The sequence below is a fragment of the Carcharodon carcharias genome, chromosome 16 (assembly GCF_017639515.1).
Source record: "Carcharodon carcharias isolate sCarCar2 chromosome 16, sCarCar2.pri, whole genome shotgun sequence".
In the NCBI taxonomy this organism is placed as follows: domain Eukaryota; kingdom Metazoa; phylum Chordata; class Chondrichthyes; order Lamniformes; family Lamnidae; genus Carcharodon; species Carcharodon carcharias.
Window position 1 is genome coordinate 46,813,815 of NC_054482.1, and position 16,726 is coordinate 46,830,540.

At 43.8% G+C, this 16,726-nt stretch overlaps 1 protein-coding gene across 1 annotated transcript in view; it reads left to right on the forward strand.

Moving 5' to 3' along the window:
• The first annotated feature begins 1,891 nt into the window (after positions 1–1,891).
• LOC121289448 (laminin subunit gamma-1-like) overlaps positions 1,892–16,726 on the forward strand; it is an 87,816-nt gene continuing 72,981 nt past the window's right edge. Inside the window, exon 1 of the mRNA XM_041208946.1 lies at positions 1,892–2,219. Within this exon, the coding sequence (XP_041064880.1) occupies positions 2,126–2,219 (94 nt within the window). The 5' untranslated portion in view covers positions 1,892–2,125. The remainder of the gene's footprint in view (positions 2,220–16,726) is intronic.

Genomic DNA, 16,726 nt, shown 5'->3' on the forward strand with positions numbered 1-16,726 from the left:
AGGACCAGTCCAGATCATCACTGGCCAACTGGGTAGTGCTGTTTTCAAAGTCTGTGAGGACCTTGATTTCAGGCATTTCTCCACCGGTCTGCAACTTCTCCCTGTTTTTGTGTGCCAGCTTGTCTTGCATGATAGAAATGGAGAAAGTGTAAGCAGGATGCCTGCTGGGCCAGATGATAAGTATGCCTGGTATGTGTGGGTGTTGAGTGGTGCCATGGTCGGGATGAGGACAATGACAGTGAGTATGAGAGAGTGAATGTTGATGTCCCTTGAACTGGCAGTGAGTGAGGGCCCTGTGGATGTGTGATGGGTTTGTGAGTGTGTGGATTGACAGTGATGAGAATAGTGACTTACCCTAGCAGAACAGAAGAGACCATTCATCCTGTTGTGGCACTGGGTGGCTGCCCTTTTTAGGAGGGCATTGTTGCTGACCACAGATGACCTGGTTGGTCATGCCGCTGCCATCCTGTGACCAGAGTGGGGGGTAGAGGACATTGTGGCGGGACTCCACGGCATTCAAAAGGCGTCCCAGTGATGTGTCGCTAAACCTGGGGTCTGTAGTCTTTTTGCCTTTTGTATACACCTTCCCTGCAGCAGTCATAGGCTGGAATCACTGAGACGTGTGCGCACCGTTGGACTTTAAATATGGCGCCCGGCTTGCTGAAGTGGCGAGGTGATGGCGTGGAAGAGACCTGCCATGGAAACAATGTGTTTCCCGGGCAATGGGTTTGGGATGATATGGCGTCAAAATCCACCATTGTGGCCAGTGGATAAAATGTAGTTTTGCTCGCCCACTACTGCACTTAGTGCAAATCTAGGATGATTCCGTCCTTGCAGTATTGTGTACAGGTATGGTCTCCTTATCCAAGGAAAGTAATACTTGTCATAAAGGGAGTGAAATGGAGGTTCACTAGATTAATCCCTGGGATGGCGGGATTGTTTTATGAGAGATTGAAGAGACTGGGTGCCTATTCCCTAAATTTTCAAAAAATGAGGGACGACCTCATTGAAACTTACAAAATTCTTACAGGCTGTGACAGGGTGGATTTAGATAAGTTGTCTCCATTTGCTGATGAGTCTAAAACCAGGGGACATAATCTCAGGATGAGGCATAGACCAATTAAGACTCAGATGAGGAGGAATTTCTTCACTCAGAAGATGGTGAGTCTTTGGAATCCTACACCCCAGAGGGCTGTGGAAACTCACTCATTCAGCATGTTCAAGGCAGAAATCGATAGATTTCTGGAGACTAATGACATCAAGCGATATGGAGATAGCACAGAAATGTGGCACTGAGGTAGATGTGGGGAAGTGGCATTGAGGTAGATGATCAGCCATGATCTAATTGAATGGTGGAGCAGGTTCGACAGGTTGAATGGCCTACTGCTGTTCCTATGTTTCTAGGTGAGATACCCCACCCTCACTCCATTACTCTCTCACTCTCCAGGCTCACATGTATAAATTGGCCACTTAAGAGATGCAGAAGGGTGTCTTGTGCCTGTGAATCATATTACAGCATGTATCGATGCCCTCAGGATAAGAGGATGACTCTCCTGTTTTGGCCAGAGACCAAATCCCACCACATTATGTTTATAGAACTAACTTAAAATGTTTTTTCCCTTAAAAGCTCATGTGTACTGATAGGTAGTAAGTTACTACAAGGTTACACCAATATATTGTCATTGTTTTTCATTTATGAAGAGTAAAAGGCCTTGAATATTTATTTTACCAAGGATAATAATATAAAGTGGAATGGCTCTGATAACATTGGGAGTACTTTACCTTTTTCTGAATTGGTATCTTCCAAATGCTTGGCATGGTTCCAGAAATGGTAGGCAAGGTAGGGCAGGGTGGGGCTTGATATTTTGCAAGAGCTGAGTTCAGTCCTGAATGATGAGGCAGAGCATGTCTGATTACTGAGGGCTTGTCTCTTGTTCATGTCTGAATCACGTTGGGAGACTTTGGATCGCTATTTTCTTGCAGGGGATTCTTGGATGTGTCAGAATTAGTCAGGCAGAAAGGCAATATAAGTTCACCGGGCAAGCACCTTTATAGTGTACCTTTCTTCTTCTGCAATAAACGTCCACAGTTAACTTGCTGCACAGATTGAAGTTCTGAGTTGAAGATGAATACATGTTTCTCACTGGCACTGACTAGCTTTATTTTTATTTCATCCTATGTGTCCAGCACCTACGTTTGGAATGGTAGAAGATATGTAGGTAAGTTTCTACACTTAATTTTCAGTGGTTGAAGCACTTCAAGATCATAGTGAGTTGTGAATGATCAATTTACAAAAGAAAATAGAAATGTTACTGCAATCTATTTTGCACAGAACTGGTTTAATAATATATTCAACCTGTGCATGAATTCATTACATTTTATGACTGATAGGTAGATTATAAATTGTGACGGCTCTTTTTACTGCTTGAAAATCTTAAGGTAGGGCCGTACTGCAATGCTGGGAGCTACCTGGATTTTTATTTTAATTCCTGGGAACTGGAGGAGTTAAAATACAAGGAAACAAAATAGAAAAGTCTGGACAAAGGAGCTTGGGAATGAAATGAATTTGTTAATATAAAACAGAAGCAGGCATGTCATGCACTTCAGTAGGGAGAATCAAAAGGCAAACTATTATTTAAATGGAGAGAGACTCCAAAAAATTGCAGCACAGAGAGATCTGGGTGTTCTTGTGCATGAAACACAAAATGTTAGCATGCAGGTGCAGCAAATAATTAAGAAGGCAAGTGGAATTTTGGCCTGTTTTGCTAGGAGGTTGGAGTTTAAAAACAGGGAAGTCTTGTTACAACTGTACAGGGTGTTGGAGAGGCCACACCTGGAGTACTGTGCACAGTTTTGGTCCTCGTATTTAAGAAATGATATACTGGCATTAAGACAGTTCAAAAGAGATTCACTAAGCTGATTCCTGGGACGAAGGGGTTGACTTATCAAGAACAGCTAAACAGGTTAGGCCTTTATTCATTAGCATTTAGAAGAATGAAGCGTAATCTTATTGAAATGTACAAGATTCTGAGGGGGCTTGACAGGGTAGATGTTGAGAAGATGTTTTCACTCGTGGGGGAATCCCGAATCTCGGACATAGTTACAGAATAAGGGGATACTCATTTAAAACTGAGACACAAAGGAATTTCTTCTCTCAGAGGGTAGTGAATGTCTGGAATTCTCTACCCCAGAGAGCTGTGGAGGCTAGATCACTGAAAGTATTTAAACAGGAGGCAGATAGATTTTTGAAATATGAGGGAGTTGAGGGCTGTGGGGAGCTAGCATGAAAGAGGAATTGAGGCCTGGGCAGATCAGCCATGATCTTATTGAATGGCAGGGCAGGATTGAGGGGCAGAATGGCCTACTCCTGCTCCTATTTCTTATGTTCTTATGTTGCTCTCCCAATTATTAATGAAATTGTGTGGAGTAGAAACCTGAGTTCCGATCTTAACTCTGCCTGATCAATGGGAATGGGATGACCATGTGGTTAAAATAGCAGTCGCTTACTTACTTCAGTGTCTCTGAAGTGCTGCCATTTGAAGTGCACACCTTTTGGAAGGCACCTACCCATCATAGGCAGGTGGAGGCCACCTGAACGTATATAAATTTGGATCCTATAATTAGGGCCCCAATGCAATTTAAACCTAAAAATGAACAAGTCCTTCCCAGTGCTGGACCAGTCAGTAAACAGTATCTCAGAGACACTGATAGAGTATTTAAAGTAATATTCACCTGTAGCTAATTGGATCACAACATATTTCTCTATTTGGATTGTTAGACATGTTGGGATGCTTTTTTTTTCACTTATATTGCCTTATCAACCTCAGTAAGCTCTATCTGCTTATCATGGGTGCAAGTTTTTTGGATAGAGAAACAGCAGGAGGAACAGTAGCAGCAGCAAGATAGCAGGTAAGGGAGAATGCTCTTTGGACCCTCTATCTAACACACTGGGTGTACAGGTCGGGAGTCACTTTCTTGGATATATCTGAATTAGCTCAAGCCACCTTTCTGCAATCCAGAGTAACATAGATATAATCAAAGTCAGGAGACTTCCTGGATTATTATTGGGCTCACCAGGAAGATGCTGAAGAAGCTCATGTATTTGGACAGGTCTGGGAGCACCCTACAATATACCTCAGAGAGATTCTCCTGCATTGTAGTGGTGTGCTGCATCCTGCACAACCTCAGCATACAGAGAAGCCTGCATTTGGGGGAAGAGGAGGAACACCAACAGCGATCAACATCAGATAGGGTAGGCCAGAAGGAAGAAGAAGCAGCAAAAGAATGAGTACCACCTCAATGCCTTGCAGCAAGAGATACGCGAGATCAGCTCATTGCTCAGCGATTCTGGTGGCCTTCTCATCTCTCTGTCCTGATAACTTAGAGAGAGTTCATCTGATTAACAATCCCAGTTATATCCTTCACCACTCTCTTCATCTTGAAAAACAAACATTCAGGCCTTCTGGATAACTTCTATGTCAATGCCATACTGACAATGTTGTAAAGGTGTTTAGTTTAACAGCGGATATTAATTGGCTTCAATTTATTTCTCATCCAAATGATGAAAATCTATAGTATGTTTCTTTATAGAAGCTTAAAAACTCTGTTATTCCAATGAGGTGTCTCCTTGTGGCCTCAGCAGACCCAATGTGAAGCTACTGTTCCTCGTATTCAGACCTTGAACTACTCTTGGCTGGTGACTTATGAATGCTCTAGCCCGTGAGTGCCTGGTTGCACACTGGTGGTGCTTGGCTGCTGCTGAGGTAGCCTGGCCCAGCTGGTTTGCCAACACCACAGCAGCTTTTAATTCAGGGGGTGGCATTTGAGCAGATGGATTGACATCCTTAGGCCATTGCCGTTCTTATGCGACTGCAGGAGGGTAAACAATAAAGACAGCGACTTCTTGAAAGCCGCTATTGCTATAGCTCCTCAATCTGTTTGCAATGATCTTAAAAATGAGAAATCAGAGCAGAAAAGTACAGCCATTTCATTCTCCAAATTTTAAGTCACAAGGCAGGTTGCAAAAGAAAACTGCTTATTTAGCATCTGCCTACTTCAGAGAATGGGAATCAACTGTGAAAAGCACCTTTACAAATGAGATCATGCAGCCATGCAGCTGTTGAACATGTGTAATGTTGTGCTAGTTGGATTCTGAAGCATTGATGCATTATAGAGCTTTGGCTAATTGCCTTGAGGTGCAATAAGCTACTAGTACATAGTTCATGAACATTGCACAGATTTCACAAGGTTTAAGGCCCACACTAAAATAATGCTTGTTCATATAGATTCAAAAATGAATAGAAAAAGAAGTGCATGATTACAAATAAGTCAACCTGGGTATTTGTCAAAATGAGTTAATTTATCTTCAAGAGCGTTGTGACTGGTTAAAGATGACAGAAACTCTGATTGCAGCTTCAAAGGGAAGCTATACCGGGATTTCTGACCTGAGATGCTTGGTGTCAGCCATTCACATGGAATAGGTTTAGATCAAAACAAGAGTCTCAAAAGCACCTGTTATTTTTTAAAAATACCTGATCCGTGACCATCGGATGTGCATTGTTCAAATTATACACTGCTGCAGAATGGTCGGTCTATTATCTCTGTTATCAATTGTATAATATGCCTTGGTTACACTGTAGGCATTGTGGGGAGAGCTGCTGATATAATCGATGCTGTAACCTTGTCAGTCTGGCACTAGTCCAAGTTGCAGAACAAACTCATACTTGATCCTTTGTAAAATGGGCGCATTGCTGGTTTCAGTTGGGGATCTTGGTGGAACTGTTGCAATTGGTCTTAATGCCCTGAACTAATCAGCCATTCAGGGATTCCTGTCCCTGTTTCCTATCTAGTGTGGTATGTAATGTAGAGAGGATCAAGAATAGAATTGATACCCCTACTTCTCATAATCAAATAATCTCCTGATACTCATTTTCTGGATCAATTGGGTGAGGTACCAAACATAAACCATGTATTATCATAAAGAGAAGTAAAGGAATCAGAGAAAATGATCCTGAGAACTAATCATTTAAATATATCCCAACTTTTCAATTTCATTCACTTTTCCTTACTGATTAACTAATCGCCTCTTGATCACTAATCATTTTGTTTTGCAAAAATATACTTTCTTCATAACATATCTAAAAGAATATTACAAAGCATTTCAAAATGGCCATCACAGAAAGTACAATGATATTCAAAATTATCTACACAGATCATGTTGACTCTGAGGTGCTTCAATACAATTGTGGTACACGTCATATTTATTATATACATTCAATGTGAGTTATACAGTCCGAGGGATCTACATAATTTCCAGCCCCTCAGTGCACTATGGCTGAAAGGCCTTAGACAGCGATCTTTCCCCATTCCTCCTTTGCAGCAACTGCCCCAAGCTTTGGTGCGTCCCTCAGCACGTGGTCCTGGACTTTGGAATGTGCCGCTCTGCAACACTCGGTCAAGAACAACTCTTTGCACTGGAAGACTAACACATTTCGGGCAGACCAAAGAGTGTCTTTCACTGAGTTGATGATCTTCCAGCTGCTGTTGATGTTTGTCTTGGTGTGTGTCCTTGGGAACAGCCCATAGAGCAGAGTCCTGTGTCACAGAGCTGCTTGGGATGAACCTCGGCAAAAACCACTGCATCTCTCTCCAGACCTTCTTTTCAAAGGAACATTCTACAAGGAGGTGAACAATGGTCTCTTCCCCACCACAGCCACCTCGAGGGCAATGTGTGGACTGGGTGAGACTCCAGGCATGTTGGAAGGATCTGACGGGGAGGGCCTTTCTCACCACCAGCCAAGCTACATCTTGGTGCTTGTTGGAAAGTTCTGGCGATGAGGCATTCTGCCAAATGACTTTGACAGTCTGCTCAGGGAACCATCCGACAGGATCCACCATCTCCTTTTCCTGCAGGGCCTTGAATACATTATATACAGACCACGGCCTGATGGATTTGTGGTCAAAGTTGTTTCTCTTCATAATCATTTCCATGAGGGACAGGTGGAACCAACTACTTGGAGCATTCCACGGCATGTGGCCAGACCCACCCTTCACAACATCAGGGACAGGTAGAACCTCAGCACGTAGTGATGGTGTTTGTGTGCCAAGGGTCTACGCACAGCTTGATGCAGGCACACACAAAGGTGAGGGCGATGTTGGGCACGTTTTATCCCCTTTTATCTAGAGGTTGGTGCATGATATCTCTGCAAACAAGGTTCATTTTTGACTTCCAGCTGAAGCAGAAAGTGATCCAGGTGATCGCCACAGCGCAGGAGTGAGAAATGGGCTAGACCTGCGCCATGTACAGCGACATCAAGAGTGCCTCACGCTTGATGACCGGGTCTGCAATGGCGAGGCAGCATAACTCCCACATGTCCATTTTTTCTTTGACCATAGCTACTTGCTCCTTTCAGTTTCTAGCACATGCCTCGGTCCCTCCGAACCATATACTCAGCACTTTTAGGCCATCTGACTTGATGATGAAGGGGACGAAGAATTGGTCGGCTGAGTTCCTAAAGAACATGGCCCGCCTCTTGCTATGATTTACCTCGGCTCCTGAGACAAGTTTGAACTGGTAGCAGATGTTCATCAATCTGCGCACTGACAGTGGATCTGAGCAGAAAACCGTGACATCGTGCATGTACAGGGAGGCTTTGACCCAAGTGCCTCCACTGCCCAGAATCATCACTCCTCTCATGTCCAAATCCTTCCTGATGGACTCAGAAAAGGGTTCTATACAACACACGGGCAGGACGGGGGGAGAGAACAGCTCTGTCTGACCCCATATTTGATTGGAAAGCTTTCCAATTCCTACTCATTGATTGAAACTGTGCTACAGAGGTTTGTGCAGAGCAATTGGATCCAATGACGGATTCCTTCCCCAAACCCCATTTTGGAAAGCACATTCATCATGTAGGTGTGCGATACTCTGTCAAAGACCTTCTCCTGGTCCAGACTGATGAAGCAGGTATTCACACCCCTGTCCCATCCATAGGCAATGGTATCCCTGAGTAGCACGAGGCTGTCAGAGATCTACCTGCAGGCCTGGTCAGGATGGATCAGCAGCTCCAGAGTAGACTTGACCCAATTGGCGATGGCTTTGGATAGAAGTTTATAGTCCACATTCAACAGTGAAATATGTTGCCAATTTCTAATTCCCTCCCTTTCCCCCCTTCTGGTTGTCGATGAGGGTCGTGATGCCTTTCCTTATGGATTCTGACATACACTTCTGTTGTACACTTCCAGCAGGTCTGGGCTGATCCAGTCTCACAGAGCTGAATAAAACTCAGCTGGTAAGCTACTGCTTCTGCAAGATTTACTCTTCTCGAAAGACTTGAAGGCCTCAGTCTGTTCATTCAGAGTTAGTAGGTTGTCCATGTACTGTCAATCTAAGACGTCCATGATAGAGGACAGGAAGGACTGGGAGGTTGTGCTGTCTGTAGGCTTCACGTCATACAATCTGACATAAAAGGATTTGCTGATCCTCAAAATGTTGGACTACAAAGACCTTACTGAGCCATCTTTTTCCTCTGTGTACATTTTGAAGAAGAAATGCAAGCAGGTCTCATCCTGCTCCATGGAGCAGACCCTGGAATGCAAGTTGACCTTGGAGGTCTGCGAGGCAAAGAGTGAGGCTTGCTGGCTCTTCACTCCTTGGAGTTCCTCCTTGACATTGATCCTCATCTTCTGCAGCTAAAGCAGATTTCCCCAGGCCTTTTTGGAGTTAAGACATTTCCCTCTGTCCCTTTCTAGCCCTTCTGAACACCTTTGAGGATGAAAAACCTCTTGATGATCTCCTTGATTGCTTCTCAGCAATGCGTAAGGGGCTCAAAGAGGGATTTCTTGGTTCTCCAATCTTTGTGTCTTGAGTTCTTTAGTGCTTTTTTTGGAAAAATATAGTTTGTTCATAAAATATCTGAAAGAACATTGCAAAACATTTCTATATGGCTATCACAAAAAGTGCAATCATATTCATAAGACCATAAGACATAGGAGCAGAAATTAAGCTATTCGGCCCATTGATTCTGCTCTGCCATTCAATCATGGCTGATAAGTTTCTCAACCCCATTCTCTTGTCTTTTCCCCATAACCTTTGATTCCCCTTACCAATCAAGAACCTATCTATCGCGGTCTTAAATACACTCAATGACCTGGCCTCCGCAGCCTTCTGTGGCAATGAATTCCATAGAGAAGTCCACTCTCTGGCTAAAGATGTTTCTCCTCATCTCTGTTCTAAAAGGTCTTCCCTTTACTCTGAGGCTGTGCCCTCAGGTCCCAGTCTCTCCTACTAATGGAAACATCTTCCCCATGTCCACACTATCCAGGCCTTTCAGTGTTCTGTAAGTTTCAATCAGATCCCCCCTCATCCTTCTAAACTCCATCGAGTATAGACCCAGAGTCCTCAAACGTTCCTCATATGTTAAGCCTTTCATTCCTGCGATCGTTCTCGTGAACTTCTTCTGGACCCTCTCCAGGGCCAGAACATCCTTCCTGAGATACGGGGCCCAAAATTGCTCACAATATGCTAAATGTGGTCTGACCAAAGCCTTATAAAGCCTGAGCAGCACATCCCTGCTTTTATATTCTAGTCCTCTCGAAATAAATGCCAACATTGCATTTGCCTCCCTAACTACTGACTCAACCTGCAAGTTAACCTTAAGAGAATCCTGGACTAGGACTCCCAAGTCCCTTTGCACTCCAGATTTCTGAATTCTCTCCCCATTTAGAAAATAGTCTATGCCTGTATTCTTCCTACCAAAGTGCATGACCTCACACTTCCCACGCTGTATTCCATCTGCCACTTCTTTGCCCATTCTCCTAACCTGTCCAAATCCTTCTGCAGCCTCCCATCTCCTCAATACAACCTTTCCCCCCACCTATCTTTGTATCTTCTGCAAACTTAGCCAGGATGCCCTCAGTTCCTTCATCTAGATCATTAACGTATAAATCAAAAAGTTGTGGTCCCAACACTGACACCTGCGGAACTCCGCTAGTCACCGGCTGCCATCCTGAGAAGGACCCCCTTATCCCCACTCTCTGCCTCCTGCCAGACACCCAATCTTGTATCCATGCTAGTACCTTGCCTCTAACACCATGGGCTCTTATCTTACTGAGCAGCCTCCTGTGCGGCACCTTGTCAAAGGCCTTCTGGAGGTCCAAGTAGATAACATCCATTGGCTCTCCTTTGTCTAACCTACTCGTTACCTCCTCAAAGAATTCTAACAGATTTGTCAGACATGACTTCCCCTTGATGAAACCAGGCTGACTTTGCTCTATTTTACCATGCACTTCCAAGTATTCTGAAATCTCATCCTTAATAATGGACTCTAAAATCTTAGCAACGACCGAGGTCAGGCTAATCGGCCTGTAACTTCTTGTCTTTTGCCTCACTCCCTTCTTAAACAGGGGGGTTACATTAGCGATTTTCCAGTCCTCTGGGACCCTCCCTGACTCCAGTGATTCCTGAAAGATCGCCACTAACGCCTCCACTATCTCTTCAGCTATCTCCTTCAGAACTCTGGGGTGTAATCCATCTGGTCCAGGTCATTTATCCACCTTCAGACCTTTCAGTTTTCCTAGCACCTTCTCCTTGGTAATGGCCACCATACTCACCTCTGCCCCCGACTCTCTTGAACTTTGAGGATGTTACTCGTGTCTTCCACCGTGAAGACTGACGCAAAGTACCTATTCATTTGCTCCGCCATTTCTTTGTTCCCCACTACTACTTCTCCAGCGTCATTTTCCAGCGGCCCAATGTCCACTTTTGCCTCTCTCTTACCCTTTATATATCCAAAAAATCTCTTGCAACCTTCTTTTATATTACTGGCTAGTTTGCCCTCATATTTAATCTTCTCCCTCCTTATTTCTTTTTTGGTTTTCCTCTGTTGGTCTTTGTAGGCTTCCCAATCCCTTGGTTTCCCACTGCTCTTTGCCGCTTTGTATGCTTTCTCTTTAGCTTTTATGCTGTCCTTGACTTCCCTTGTCAGCCATGGTTGCCTCGTCCTCCCTTTAGTATGCTTCTTCTTCCTAGGGATGAATTTTTGCTGTGTCGCCCAAATTACTCCCAGAAACTCCTGCCATTGATGTTCCACTGTCATTCCTGCTAGGCTCATCTCCCAGTCAATTCTGGTCAGCTCCTCCCTCATGCCTCTGTAGTTGCCTTTATTCAACTGGAATACCGTTACATCTGATTCTAGCTTTTTCCTCTCAAACTGCAGGGTAAATTCTATCATATTATGGTCACTTCCTCCTAAGGGTTCCTTCACCTTGAGCTCCCTTACCAAATCTGCCTCATTACACATCACTAAATCTAGAATTGCCTGTTCCCTAGTGGGCTCCACCACAAGCTGCTCCAAAAAGCCATCTTGTGGACATTCCACAAATTCCTTTTCTTGGGATCCACTACCAACCTGACTTTCCCAGTCTACCTGCATATTGAAATCTCCCACGATCACTGTAACCTTGCCTTTCTTACACGCCTTTTCTATCTCCTGGTGTATCTTGTCCCCACATCCTGACTATTGCTCGGAGGCCTGTACATAACTCCCATTCTGGTTTTTCTTCCTTTGCAGTTCCTCAACTCTACCCACATAGATTATACATAATCTGACCCTAAGTCATTTCTTGCTATCGATTTAATTTCATTTCTTACTACTTCTCCAGCGTCATTTTCCAGCAGCCCAATGTCCACTTTTGCCTCTCTCTTACCCTTTATATATCCAAAAAAACTCTTGCAATCTTCTTTTATAGTACACCCCCACCCCCTCTGCCAATCTGCCTATCTTTTCGATAGGATGTATATCCTTGGATATTTTGCTCCCAGTCCTGATCTCCTTGCAGCCATGTCTCCGTTATGCCCACCACATCATTCAAGTTTTCCACATAGATGATGAGGTGCTTAAATACAATTAATGAACATTACAGACATTTCAACATGTTTAAATTATTTACATAGATCATGTTGACTCTGAGGTGCTTCAATACAATTATGATACATGTAGTATTAACTGCATACATTCAATGTCAGCCATACAGCCCGAGGGGTCTATACAACTCCCAGCCCTTCAGTGCACTATGGCAGAAAGGTCTTAGACAGCGACCTTTCCCCATTGCATCTTTGCGGCGGCTGCCCCAAGCTTTAGTGTGTCCCTCAGTGCTTATTCCTGGACCTTGGAATGTGCCAGTCTGCAACATTCAGTCGGGGACAACTCTTTGCACTGGAAGACCAACAAGTTTTGGGCAGACCAAAGAGCGTCTTTCACCGAGTTGATAATCCTCCAGCAGCAGTTGATGTTTGTCTCGGTGTATGTCCCTGGGAACAGCCCGTAGAGCACAGATTCCTGTGTCACAGAAGTGCTCGGGACGAACCTTGACAGAAACCACTGCATCTCTCTCCGGACCTTCTTTGCAAAGACACATTCCACAAGGAGGTGAACAACGGTCTCTTCCCCACCACCGCCACCTCAAGGGCCTTTCTCACCACCAGCCAAGCTACGTCTTAGTGCTTGTTGGAATGTTCTGGTGATGGGACATTCTGCCAAATAACTTTGACAGTTTGCTCAGGGAACCATCCAACAGTATCCCCCATCTCCTTTTCCCGCTGGACCTCTAGGACGTTATGTGCAAGTCACTGCCTGATGGACTTGTGGTCAAAAGTATTTCTCTGCATAAATTTTTCCATGAGGGGCAGGTGGTAGGGCACGGTCCAACTACTTGGAGCACCATGGTGTTGAGGATAGTATATTAGCATGGATGGAGGACTGACTAACTAATAGAAGACAGAGAGTTGGGATATGGGAGGCATTTTCAGGATGGCAGCCTGTAACTAGTGGCATGCCACAGGGATCAGTGCTGGGGCCACAATTATTTACAATATATTTTAATAAATTAGATGAGGGAAGTGAATGTACTATCGCCAAGTTTGCAGATGACACAAAAATAGGTGGGAAGGCAAGTGGTGAGGATGACACAAAGAGTCTACAGAGGGATATAGACAGGTTAAGTGAGTGGCAAAAACGTGGCAGATGGAATATAATGTGGGAAATTGCGAGGTTATGCACTTTGGCAGGAAGAATAGAGGAGCTGAATATTATTTAAATGGAGAAAGACTGCAGAAAGCTGCTGCACAGGGATTTGGGGGTCCTCATGCATGAATCACAAAAAGCTAGCTTACAAGTTCAGCAGGTAATAGGGAAGGCAAATGGAATGTTGGCCTTTATTTCAAAGGGAATGGAGTATAAAAATAGGGAAGTCTTGCTAAAGCTATACAAGGCACTAGTTAGACCACTCCTAGAATACTGTGAACAGTTTTGTCCCCTTATCTAAGGAAAGATACATTGGCATTAGAGGCAACCCAGAGAAGGCTCACTAGGTTGATCCCGGGTATGGAGGGATTTTCTTTTGAAGAGGGATTGAGTAGGTTGGGCCTGTATTCATTGGAGTTTAGAAGAATGAGAGGCGCCCTTATTGAAACAGAAAAGATTCTTAGGGGCTTTACAGCGTAGATGCTGAGAGGTTGTTTCCCCTTGTGGGAGAGTCTAGGACCAGAGGACATAATCTCAGAGTAAGGGGGCACCCACTTAAAACAGAGATGAGAAGGAATTTCATCTCTCAGAGGGTAGTCAATCTGTGGAATTCTTTACCGCAGAGGGCTGCCGAGTCTGGGTCGTTAAGTATATTCAAGGCTGAGATGGACAGATTTTTAATCTGTAAGGGAATCAAGGGTTATGGGGAAAAGGCAGGAAAGCGGAGTTGAGGATTATCAGATCAGCCATGATCTCATTGAATAGTGAAGCAGACTCGTAGGCTGAATGGCCTACTTCTGCTCCTACGTCATCTGGGCTTATGGTTCCGCGGCAGCTTGGCCAGACCCATTCTTAATTTTTTTTTGGAAAAATATACTTTATTCGTAAAATATCTGAAAGAACATTACAAAACATTTCTGAATGGCCATCACAAAAAGTGCAATCAGATTCCAGCTTTTCCATATGGATCATGAGGTGCTTCAACACAATCAATGAATATTACAGTCATTTCAATATGGTCATTACAGGCAGTCAGACAGTGCAATGGTATTGGAGTTATCGACATTCATCATGTTGCACTCTGAGGTGCTTCAATACAATTATAATACACTTAGTATTCAGTACATACATTCATTGTGAGCCATACGCCCCGAGAGGTCTATACAATTCCCAGCCCCTTGGTGCACAATGGCAGAAAGGTCTTCGACAGCGACCTTTCCCCATTGCGCCTTTGCGGCAGCTGTCCCAAGCTTTAGTGCGTCCCTCAGTACGTAGTCCTGGACCTTAGAATGTGCCAGTCTGCAACACTCGGTCGGGGACAACTGTTTGCACTGGAAGACCAACAAGTTTTGGGCAGACCAAAGAGCGTCTTTCACCGAGTTGATGATCCTCCAGCTGCAGTTGATGTTTGTCTCGGTGTGTGTCCCTGGGAACAGCCCATAGAGCACAGAGTCCTGTGTCACAGAAATGCTTGGGATGAACCTCGACAAAAACCACTGCATCTCTCTCCAGACCTTCTTTGCAAAGACACATTCCGCAAGGAGGTGAACAACGGTCTCTTCCCCACCACGGCCACCTCGAGGGCAATGTGCAGAGGGGGTGAGACTCCTGGTGTGTAGGAAGAATCTGACGGGGAGGGCCTTTCTGAACACCAGCTAAGCTACACCTTGGCGCTTGTTGGAAAGTTCTGGCAATGAGGCATTCTGCCAAATGACTTTGACAGTCTGCCTGGGGAACCATCCCACAGGATCCACCATCTCCTTTTCCCGCAGGGCCTCAAGGACGTTACGTGCTGACCATGCCTGATGGACTTGTGATCAGACCCATCCTTAGTTGACCCTCTTGCTGGAACTATTCATGTGTTGGGTGAGTATTGGATCAGTAGCTTGGCAATAATCCTTGTTAAAGCTATCACCTTTTGGACAGGGTAGAAAATTGCTCATGGTACCATGTGCCAATATCCCAGCTGGAAGTCCATGAACTCAGAAGAGGGCAGCAGAAAAAGTGGCAAGAAAAGGTTATTCTTTCCTTTTTGCCAATTGTGTCATACTGTGTGTGTGTTTTTTTTGATATCAGGAGTGGATATTTAAGAAAATTCGAATGAACATGAGTAGCAGTTACAGTGAAAAGCGAATCTGATGTTTGGATTGAACCCTCTTTAGCAGTTCTGCATTGGTAATAAGCATTTTCAGTAGACATTTCCTGCTGGATTAGCTTTATTCTTCAGAGTATTAAACAAGATGTAATGTCAAAGTTAAATTATGGGAGTACTTTAATCAGCATTTCAAGAAGATGGTTAACGTAAAATAGGAATGGATGATAAACACTGGACTTGCCAGCAATGTCCATATCCCGTAAATGAATAAATTAAAAAAATTTAAATTCTTGTCCTTTAGGTAAACCAAAGATAGTTTAACGATATCAAAAACATGCTAGTGACATTAATTATTTCTGTAACAATATTTTGAACATTTTCAGAGAGTCCCTAGGTCTGAACTTTGTAGCTGTTCATTACAATTGTCTTTTTATATGAAATTCACAGTGGACTTGAATTTGCTGTTGTCATTTTCAATTTACTTAAATTGATGATATTTGGGTAGAAACATTTCAGGTCTGTGAAGCATAAGTTCTTAACAATAAATATACTTGGCAGCAGAGTTACAACAAATCAGCGGTTGTCCACATTATAAAAGTTTGGTGGATCATAAAACTTCGATTTCAAATAAGGAATCAAGGGAGTCTTACAGGCCATCTGACTGACAAAGGAATGAGGAAATGTAAGATAAGGGGGAAAAAAATTAATGGAAACCGAATCATCCACCATAATGGGAAGACTTGCGGGTACATAACAGAAAATGGTGAATAATCAAGAGTGCCCAAATTAACTTCAGGAATATGTCTGTTTTGTTTTAAATGAAATGGGGGATTTTTATTCCCTTTGTCTGAAAGAAGGCAGGTAGAAGGGGAGTTAAAATCAAGTATCTCTTTTTCTTGCCTGATGCTGACCTATGGTCTTTTTATGTCAGTGATTGAGGTCACTGCTTGACACAGACGAACACCTTATGAACATACACTAATCAGAGACCAATGATCTAGTTAGGATACCTGAGGCAATTTTAGTCACCAACTGGCTGGAATGACCAATGTAGCTGTAGCCCCATTTCTTACCTGTGGGACTATACAATATTCATTCCCACCCTCCACTTTACCTTAGTGTTGGTGGCTGGCCCCCAGGATTCCTCATCTTTACTTCCTGTCCCCTCACACCACTTTTGGGTGGGCAACTGGTTTATGGGATGGTGAAACTGGCCAGGTGGTCCGTGGAGACTTCAGGGCTGCGAGCTATGCTCTACCCCAACCTCTGTTTTCTACCTAGGAGTTAAGATCTACACTAAAGTTTTTTAAAATAAATTTCTGCATCGCCAACTGCTACTGATCTCCCAATGCAAAGATGCGACTCCGGCTATAGTGATGACCTGCACAAAAATTCTTGCCACATAATTAAGGATAATGGGAGTGCAACTAGTTGAGGTTATGAACAATTGCAAATCTTGGCATACGAATGATGTGTCTTTGTTTCTGAACCAAAGCTACAACGAATGAATGCTACATACAGGGTGATTTCTTTGTGGGAGAAAGAGGCCCTCTAAGGTGTTAGGTATTTAAATTGCTCGACATCATTTACGATTTCCTAACTTATAAAA